Source organism: Corylus avellana, chromosome 11 (genome assembly GCF_965113065.1).
Source record: "Corylus avellana chromosome 11, dhCorAvel1.hap1.2, whole genome shotgun sequence".
In the NCBI taxonomy this organism is placed as follows: domain Eukaryota; kingdom Viridiplantae; phylum Streptophyta; class Magnoliopsida; order Fagales; family Betulaceae; genus Corylus; species Corylus avellana.
Window position 1 is genome coordinate 13,127,336 of NC_142500.1, and position 9,656 is coordinate 13,136,991.

The 9,656-nt window shown below is 41.0% G+C and overlaps 3 protein-coding genes across 3 annotated transcripts; all 3 read left to right on the forward strand.

The window, feature by feature from the left end:
* The first annotated feature begins 792 nt into the window (after positions 1–792).
* Positions 793–2,056, forward strand: LOC148583116 (uncharacterized). The gene is made up of 2 exons (XM_088511567.1): positions 793–984; positions 1,079–2,056. Exons 1-2 carry the CDS (start codon positions 793–795, stop codon positions 2,054–2,056), a joined length of 1,170 nt encoding a protein of 389 aa, XP_088367693.1.
* Positions 2,057–2,068: 12 nt separating this feature from the next.
* On the forward strand, positions 2,069–2,717 carry LOC148583117 (uncharacterized). Its single transcript, XM_088511568.1, has 2 exons — positions 2,069–2,243; positions 2,404–2,717. Exons 1-2 carry the CDS (start codon positions 2,069–2,071, stop codon positions 2,715–2,717), a joined length of 489 nt encoding a protein of 162 aa, XP_088367694.1.
* A 1,628-nt stretch (positions 2,718–4,345) lies between these two features.
* On the forward strand, positions 4,346–9,604 carry LOC132166293 (fibrillin-5, chloroplastic). The gene is made up of 7 exons (XM_088511569.1): positions 4,346–4,676; positions 8,122–8,204; positions 8,305–8,427; positions 8,649–8,747; positions 8,835–8,879; positions 9,087–9,160; positions 9,256–9,604. Exons 1-7 carry the CDS (start codon positions 4,346–4,348, stop codon positions 9,329–9,331), a joined length of 831 nt encoding a protein of 276 aa, XP_088367695.1. The 3' UTR covers positions 9,332–9,604.
* Positions 9,605–9,656: the final 52 nt, after the last annotated feature.

Sequence of the window (9,656 nt, forward strand, 5' to 3'; positions counted from 1 at the left end):
ATGGGGAGTTTCGCTGCGTGCATAGGAAGCAAGGAAGAATGGTGGAACTAGTTTCCCTAAATTAGACGTGGCCAGCAGTGCACCCACGGTGGCGACGGGCAAGATGGCAGGGGAACATCCAAACCATCCCCAAACGGAAGACTTGGAAAGTAGCGGATCCTACGGAAGCCCTAGGAGCGACAGAAACCCAAAAAAGGAAAGGAGGGAACCGGCCATTAATACTAGCCTAAATGAGAAGCACTCGCACAAAAAAGAAGTTAATGACAAAGATCCCAAGAGGGATTTAAGGCGAAAGTCTCCTGACAGGATCCCTGAAGTTGGGAAGCGACAGAATCAAGCTGGGGAAAAAGGAAAGCAAATTAGTCAACCAAGGGGCAATATCGGGAAAGCAACTGTGAGGTCGTCCAGGGGAGTTTATTCTTCGCAGGAGGTGGGCCAGAGTTGGCAACCAGGGGGGACAAAAGGGTTGGCCATGGAGTATGGCTGCAATAAAAGCCCTGTTGCTAATCAATGGGCCAAGGACCATGTGGGAGTGGGTGGGCCAAAAAGAAAGAGGGAAAATTCTCCAATGGTGATGGAAAATAGTAAAACAGTCATGGAAAGCACACCTACAGGAAGCAATCTGCGAGTATGGAAGAGAAAAGCTCGAGAAAGCCCTGGAGAAGGCGAACAACAGAATCCTGAGAGACCAAGGCTGGAAGGAGGTGCATATGAGGTGACAAAAAAGATAGGGAGGCATGACCCTACAAACATGGAATTGGCGGAGGCTGTTGCACAGCCCCGCCAACAGCCATGAAAATCCTCAGTTGGAACTGCCGGGGGCTTGGGAACCCCACTGCAGTTCGTGACTTATGGCTTCTGGCAAAGGAGAAGAAATCCAACATTCTTTTTCTCATTGAGACTAAAAGAACTCAATGTGAAATGGAATGGATAAGAATAAAGCTCGGCTTTGAGGAATTTATTTGCAGTGGATCCTTTAAGGAGGTGTGGCGGTTTGGCTCTGTTTTGGCAGGAGAATTGCAATGTGACAATCCAAAACTTTTCCAGACATCATATCAATTCAATAATCACAACACAGGAAGGGGTCTGGAACTTTACGGGGCTCTACGGTAATCCGAAGGTGACTCGCAGGAATGAAACATGGACGTTATTAAAACACCTCCATAAGGTGACTAAAGGCCCATGGCTTAGTGCAGGGGATTACAACGAAATTGTGGATATGTCGAAGCAATGGGGTGGAGCAGAGAAGAGAGATGGCCAAATGGAACTATTTCGTGCCAGTTTAGAGGAGTGTGGACTTAGCGATTTGGGTTATGTTGGATCAAAATATACTTGGTCTAATGCACGAGAAGATGGCAGTTTAATCAAGGAACGCCTAGATAGGGCGTTAGCAAATGAAGAATGGTGCTCAATGTTTCAACACGTGGAAGTGCAAGTCTTGGCTGCAAGGTCTTCTGACCATAAGCCACTGCTGATTTTGCTCACACGATCAAAGAAGGAGGACGCCTGTGTGAAACGGGGCTTTCGATTTGAAACAAAATGGATGTTGGATGATGAATTCCAGGAGGTAGTGCGGGGAGCGTGGAAAACAAGAGGTAGCTCTGGAAATGGTGTTGACACCGTGACTGACAAGCTATATAGCTGCCGTGGTGCGTTACTTCAATGGAGCAGAAAATTCAGATTTTCAGAACAACTTCTGGAACACAAGATGAAGCAACTTCAAAATGTCCAGTTCAACGAGGGCCCACATAATCAAAGGCAGACAAAAGAACTTAAGAGAGATATAGCAGTGATTCTTGATCAAGAAGACCTCAAGTGGAAACAAAGGGCTAAACAGAACTGGTACACAAAAGGGGATCGTAACACCCACTATTTTCATTCTTGGGCGAACCAACGAAGGAAGATAAATCAAATATCCTGTATTAGGGATGAGGAGGGTAAAGAATGGCAGAAGCCACACGAAGTATGGAGAGCTTTTGAGGGTTATTTCCAAAAGATGTATACCTTAAGTGGCTCCGAAAGACTAGACGAATGCCTGGAAGGCATGACAGTATAGGTAACTCAGGAAATGAATACACTGCTGCTGACCACATATACACGGACTGAAGTGGAGAAGGCTCTTATGAGGATGGCTCCTTTAAAGTCCCAAAGACCGGACAAGTATGCTGCCTGTTTTTATCCAAAAGCCTGGCCCACAGTGAAGAACGAAGTGTGTGATGCAGTCTTAGGCTTCCTGAACGAAGGTACTTTCAATGATGATATTAATCATACTCATATTGTGTTGATTCCAAAAAAAAATGTCACCTTTATCTGTCATTGATTATAGACCTATAAGTCTATGTAATGTGATATATAAGATTATTGCAAAAGTCATTGCTAATAGACTGAAAAATGTACTTCCAGATATCATCTCCCCCTATCAAAGTGCCTTTGTACCAGGTTGTCTCATTATATACAATCTTCTGGTGGCCTTTGAAGCTTTGCATACCATGAATGGAAGAATGAAGGGAAGCAAGGGTTATATGGCACTGAAGCTTGATATGAGCAAAGCGTATGACAGAGTGGAATGGGGCTTCTTAGAAGGAATCATGCTCAAAATGGGATTTGATTGGAGATGGATCCAAACAGTGATGCTATGTGTCCAAACGGTGATGTATTCGGTGCTGATAAATGGTCAAGCTCACGGTCATATTCGGCCATCTAGGGGACTGAGATAAGGGAATCCACTCTCCCCATATCTTTTTATTCTTTGTGTAGAGGGACTCAGTCACATGCTTGGTAGGGCGGAAGAGAATAAACACATCTCGGGTTTACCCATCACAAGGGGAGGTCCAAAAATAAATCATCTCCTATTTGCAGATGATAGCCTTCTCTTCTGCAGGGCAAATCTGGATGAATGGAACGAGATGCAAGCACTCCTAAAAAAGTATGAGCGCAGTTCGGGGCAATGCCTAAACAAGGACAAGACATCAATATTTTTCAGCCGAAATACAAAGCCGGAGGTTCGGGCCCATTTAAAGTCAATTGCAGGAGTGGGAAGCACACAGAATTATGAAAGTTATCTCGGTCTCCCAGCGATGATTGGGAGATCCAGATTATGGTCTTTCAACAAAATTTAGGGACAAGTTTGGATTGCCTGAATGGGTGGAAGGAGCAATTTTTAACTCATGCAGGTAAGGAAGTTCTTTTGAAGGCCGTTATTCAAGCTATCCCTACATGCACTATGAGTGTATTTAAACTCCCTAAGACTCTTAATCGGCGGATTAATTCGATGATGGCTCAATTTTGGTGGGGTCATAAGGAAAATACTTCGCGAGTAGCATGGATGGGTTGGGAAAGGATGGGCATAAGTAAGGAAAGGGGAGGTTTGGGCTTCCGAGACCTAGAGAGTTTTAATGAGGCTCTTCTAGCAAAACAAGGGTGGAGGTTGGTGCATGACCCCACTTCTTTTGTAGCTCTGATTCTTCAAGCTAAGTATTATAAAAATACAACTTTTTTGGAGTCAAATTTAGGGAATAGGCCATCGTTTGCATGGAGGAGCATATGGGGGCGAAGAAATTACTAGAGGCGGGCTTGATACGGAGGGTGGGAAATGGGCACTCAATTAACAATTGGGGAGATCGTTGGCTTCCAACCCCTACCACACATAAGATACAGTCTCCTCATAGAGTGCTTCACCATAATGCAAAGGTAAAGGAATTAATTGACGATGATACCCAATGGTGGAACATTCCTTTGATTGAAAAAGTGTTTATGAAAGAAGAGGCCGAGGTCATTTGTAACATGGTGATCAGTCCAGGTAGCCAGAGCGACAAATTAATTTGGGTGGGGACGAAGAATGGCAAATATTCGGTCCGAAGCGCGTACCATTTAGCACAAACTATTAGTGATAATTGGAGGGGCTCTACCTCAGCAGCAGGATGTAGGGGTAATATTTGGAGGAAAATTTGGTCTATTAAAGGACCCTGGGTCATGCAGTTTTTCTTGTGAAAGGCCTACCAAAATACTCTTCCTACGAAGGGAAATCTTTTTCGTCGTCGAATCATGCCTGACCTTATATGCCCTTTGTGTGAACAGATGGAGGAAACCCCGGGTCATATTCTTTGGGGTTGCCCATCTGCCCAAGATGTATGGCTGGAATGCAATAGGAGACTACAAAAGTGCTTGAGCTTTGACGAGGATTTTGCATTGCTGTTTAATCATTTGCTAGGAAGGTTGGAGGAAGATGATATTCTGTTGTTTGTTGCAGTGGCGCGTCAAATTGGTTTCGGCGCAACCATGTGGTTCATGGGGGGGGGGGGGGGGGCGAATTCACTTACATGAATATGAGCAGGCGCAAACAAGTATGGGAGCAGCAGCTAGCGGAGTTTCTCCAACAAGACCAGCATTACAGTGGCAGCCACCTCCGGATGGGTTCATAAAGTTAAATTGGGATGCTTCTATAGATGCCACGGGAGAAAAAATGGGAATGAGAATAGTGGCTCGTGATCATGCAGGAAGAGTACTGACAATAGTTTGCAACACAAGACTCCACGTTCAGGATCCTTCATCAGATGAAGCTTTGGCAATGAGGCAAGTTGTGGAGCTTTGTGTAGAAATGGGTTGGCAGCAGGTCATCCTGGAGAGGGACGCTTTGGAGATCATACAGCATATGCAATCAAATGAAGACTGGTGGGGTAGTTATGGCTCAATTATTTGAGATGCCAAAATCAAGCTGCACAGTGTAGCAGAATGGAGGGTGGCCCATGTATCTCGTGGCGTTAATACAGTAGCGCATAGCATTGCTAAATTAGCACTATCCATACAGGGGAAGCATATTTGGGTAGACGACTACCCTTTGTGTATCCAAGCTCAGGTTCAGTCTGAGAAAGTTTATCAATAATCAATGAAGTTGATTGATTCTCAAAAAAAAAAAAAAATTTTAAAAAAAAAAACGGTTCATCTGCCAACCCTTAAATATAGAATTTGCTCTAAATTAATATATATATATATATATATATATATATATATATATATATATATGGTTGAATAATTATAATGATTCTGGAAAGGAAAATCACTGAAACGGTAAAGGAAAGGATGCCATTTGAGGTAGAACGAGATGCGGCTAGATGGTGATAAGCTTTTCTAGCAAAGAGAGAAATCAGGCATGTTTAGAACAAGTTTGGTGGCGTTCTCCCATCCCAACTTCAAATGGGTCAATTCATGTCATACGTATTATAAGACTTAGGCTCTGTTTGTTTTGCAGTAAAATGATTTATAGAAAATGTTTTACGTATTTATGGGTGCTTGACGCGACGTAAAATAATAGTCAACGAAAAATATTTTCTTTTTGATCGAAAATTCTTCTTTAAATTTAGGAAAATGATTTACGGTTTTCAAAACTGTAAACCATTTTTCGACTTTGAACATCTCATTCTAGAATCGACGGACCATGCCAAGACCCGCCCAAGATCCGCTCGGGACCTGCCTGGGACTTGATCAGGACTTGAAGGGACCCGCTAGAGACCTCGTCGTGACCCGCCTAGGACCTGACCGAGACTCGCCAGGGACCTGCCTGGAACCTGACCGGGACCTGAAGGGACCCACCCTGGACCTGACTGAGACCCGTTGGGGACCTGCCTGGGACCCGCTCGGGACCTGACCGAGACCCCGCCCGGGACCTCCCTGGGACCAGCTGGGGACCTCGCCGAGACATGACTAGGACCCACCCAAGACCTGCTCGAGACCTGCCGGGGACCTACCCGAGACCTCGCCGGGACTCGGCCGGGACCTACCTGGGACCCGCCCAGGACCCCGCGATTAGGACCCGCCTAAGACCCGACCGGACTTGCCTGGGACCAGCACGGGACCTGACCGGGGCTAGGGTTTTCGGGCATTCTTTCATAGAGATGTTGTAACATTGTCAGGTAGCCCATTGATCACCCCTAATTTCTCCAACTCCGTGATCCATTGGGAATTTCATCTTGAGATGCGGAGTTGACGTGATGGCTCTTAGCTCATTGAGAGCTGTCCTCTCGATAATAACATTGTAGGTAGAAGGTCGGTCGACCAATAGAAAACGTACCATTATCGTCTCCTGCCTTGGGTACGACCCGACTATAACCAGTAGCTCGATTGATCCGACCCAACTGTAAACAAATATATATATATATATATATATATAAAGATTCTTACTATTCCGATTTTACAGGTTGGAGTTTGAAAGTATTTGTTACTCACACAAGGAACGATAAAATATAGAACGACCTTAGGATGATTCTAAATCATTTTGAAATATCAAATCATTCAACTATGAACTTCTGAATTTATAAACAAAATATTTCTTAATCGAAACATCATGAATTGACTGAGTGTTTGCGTGTAGAACAGATTAACAACAGCAGGCAGAAACATGCAGTAACAATGTAACATACATATATAATTGAGCACAATCACAATACAAAAAACAAAAAAGGATGAAAATATCTGAAGTTTTTTAATGACATAACAGGGTGTATGACTCATCAATATTATTCATCAAATAAAAATTCAACCTAAAGTGTAAAAAACATTCCGCGTATGAAACATCATGACAGAATATTGTTAATTATATTTCTGTCTCAAACCTGGTCTTGGGAGGAATTTATCATGGTGTTATTGGAAGACTTCCCGAATTTAACAAAACGACAGGATTCGTGGCTCTTTTATATATATATATATATATATATATATATATATATATATTCTTTTTTAAGTAATATTTTTTGTTATAAAAGGCTGGAGAAAGCTACATTAGAACAATAGAACTACACTGTTCCATTAATTGAAGTGGTCGGATTTGGCTAAATTTCTAAACGTGCAAATTAAGTGGACAAATAAAAAATTGATAACTTACCAAGTCTTGCAACCTTACAGGCTCCATCTGGTGAAAAACACATACCGGTTCATTCACTAACTGCTATAATACTAGCAACCTTTTGAATCTGTTATATTTGTTGGCTTAATTCGGTTCCAAAATGTAGAGGCTACTGTTTACGGGCTCAAACATTGATATAGAATGCTCAAAATCCAATCTCCATCGTTCATAATGTGAATTCATGTGTCATGAACGTCCCTGCAAAGTTTCAACTCAATCGGATCACAAACACTTATCAATTGAGGATGTTGATCAAGGACCAACGGAATGTCCAATTACACTCCTCTGCAGGGGGTGGCTGAACATGCTGCTAGGCTGTTCGGACACTAATTCCAACAAGCATGTTTTTGCTTGCAAACAAGGCCCTGTCCGAACATACACTTATCCTGTCCGGACACCCTGTACCTGTAATAGTTTTAAGTGATTTCAAACTTTGTCTTAGGTCTAGGGATTGTTGGCCTATTATACACGAATTTTCACCCCCAGAGAGTTCGTCAGAGGTTGTTCTAAGAGAGATCATATGTGGTGAGCGTTAAATTGAATTTCTTAGAGTTTGAGTTATTCCTTTAATAAATCTACGATTGAGAAGTCTATCGAAAGGTTCCGGTAAAGGATAATCATGTTGAAGAAGATTGTGAGTAAGGAGACAAGTTGTAGGCTTGTTGATCTTACAGAGTCAAGGTCTTGCAAAGAGTTGTAAGTTTACTTAGTGTTTGTAATATCTGAATAATCTTTTGATAGTGATTTCCTGAATTTGGCTGTCCCAGAGAGGTTTTACTTTTAGATAAGTTTCTAAAAGGTTTTCTCTTCATAACCAAAATATTCGTGTATGCCTCTTTATTGTTTTATATATTTTGGTGATTGAATTGTTTATTGCTTCATAGTAATAATTCAGCATAAATTATGATAAACAAGTTTTTGAAGTTGTTAAGCGTTTTTTAGAATCGTTTTTTATTATTTATTTATTTCAATGTATGTTAATTTATTTATAAAATAGGAAGGCGAAGGGCATGTATCAAGAAATTAAAAGATAAAAGTGAAATTTCAAACACTTTGTGTATTCAAAATTTTATTAAGTTTAATCGTGCACTCGCTCTACCACTAAAAAATACTGGCCATTAATATCGTTTTTTAAAGAACACTATTCATTAATGAAAAAAATGACACCAATCAATTAACCTTAGTTTCCATGCATGCTATATGTCGAAAAAATAAAATAAAAGGAGAGAAATCTGAGATTGAAGGTTTGGTAAAGCTGCTAGAGTCTCAGAATCCAACTCCAAATCCTACTGTGAAGCTAGAGAAGGTGAGCCTGAGATTGCGGTGAAGTCAATATCTTTTGGGTTACTTCCATAATTGGAAGGTAGGTGGATTCTTTTAATGAATTTAATTTCTAAAATTGGAAGGTGGGTGGATCCTGGAAGCTACTCTACAGCACCATTACAATCTTGGGTTCCAAGAGAACCAAGCTGGGATTGAGAGATTTCATTTCCTTGGGAGATTTTTTGCAGATCATCGATGTTGCTAAGGTACATGTGTTTTAATATGATGTTCCAAAAACAGTAGAGAGGTGGAACAAATCCATATTTGGTTAATGCCTAAAAACAGTAGTATCTTGAAGATGCCCATATTCTCTCTGCTCAACTCCTTTTTATTAATTTCTCTCTACTTCAAGAACTTTTTTTGGTGATTCTTTCTGTTTCTGTCCTTTTACCAGAAGTTGAATATTTGTTAATGTTCCAACATGGAGGGAAAAGCAGTGAATGTGATCAAGTTCAGTGCAAAGGGACTGAATTTGTCGAATGGACAGCTCACTGTTGAGGCATCCTTCAAGATTGCTTTAAAATCAGTTAAGAACTCCTTACTCTGTTTTTTTTTTTTTTTTTTCCAACTAATAATACCCAGGACTAAGTTGTTTTTGTTTAATATTCTACAGAGAGTTGAAATTAATTACGACAAGTCATCGATCACTCCTGCCCAGGTACGCTATTGCAAACACGATATGAATCCAACATGAAATTAGCGAATTAAGGTTGTCTAATACTCATGGTTTAACACAACCCGAACTTAACATACGAACACGAATTGCTATTCGTAACTTTAAGGTTTGATTGTTTTGTAACGGGGAGCGATTGGATTTGGCTATAATCTTGAACTCATTTCCTTTCTGCCTTTCTTAAATGAATAGTTGATGAATGTGTTCCGGAAAAACTATGAACTTCTACTTGGCATCTTCAATCCACAAGGCTGGCTCGAGATTACGTATCCTTAATCACCCTGTTATGAAGCATGTTTTATTTAAGAATCTCAAGTTTGTTGCAGATGTTTTACTTGTTCCTTAATTCAACCTCCTTCAGATATGTCGATGATGACATCAGGATAGGGAGGGATGATAAAGGCAATATCTTCATATTAGAGAGATCAAGAGAATGAGGAATATGGGCCCTGAGGTTTAAATCCCAGTTAGAAGATCTCCCTGGAAGGGCTTAATCAGTTCATTAACATAACAATCATCGTTGCTTTACTTCAAAAAATGTTAGGTTGTAAGTCAAATAAACTGCAGGCACCTTTTCAAAAAATAATCCAGTGGATATATTAGGGCATGAAAATTTGTTTCAAGGAATATCTACAGATTCTAATTGTAGTTTCCTTAAAGATACATTTTTCCTAGCTGGTTGTAATCAAATCAATACCTTTCCATAGTTAGTTGATTGTATCTAATGATTGCTCTTTGTGTATTGTCTTTACCTACTCTAAT

What these genes read in the sequence shown, in the direction of transcription:
- LOC148583117 (XM_088511568.1), top strand. Translation starts at nt 2,069, where the DNA reads ATGAATACACTGCTGCTGACCACATATACACGGACTGAAGTGGAGAAG. An exon ending in CTTAGGCTTCCTGAACGAAG is followed by an intron (nt 2,244 to 2,403) that starts GTACTTTCAATG and finishes ATGTACTTCCAG; the next exon opens with ATATCATCTCCCCCTATCAA.
- LOC148583116 (XM_088511567.1), top strand. Translation starts at nt 793, where the DNA reads ATGAAAATCCTCAGTTGGAACTGCCGGGGGCTTGGGAACCCCACTGCA. An exon ending in GCAGTGGATCCTTTAAGGAG is followed by an intron (nt 985 to 1,078) that starts GTGTGGCGGTTT and finishes ATCACAACACAG; the next exon opens with GAAGGGGTCTGGAACTTTAC.
- LOC132166293 (XM_088511569.1), top strand. Translation starts at nt 4,346, where the DNA reads ATGGGAGCAGCAGCTAGCGGAGTTTCTCCAACAAGACCAGCATTACAG. An exon ending in AGATCATCGATGTTGCTAAG is followed by an intron (nt 8,428 to 8,648) that starts GTACATGTGTTT and finishes TCCAACATGGAG; the next exon opens with GGAAAAGCAGTGAATGTGAT. An exon ending in CAAGGCTGGCTCGAGATTAC is followed by an intron (nt 9,161 to 9,255) that starts GTATCCTTAATC and finishes AACCTCCTTCAG; the next exon opens with ATATGTCGATGATGACATCA.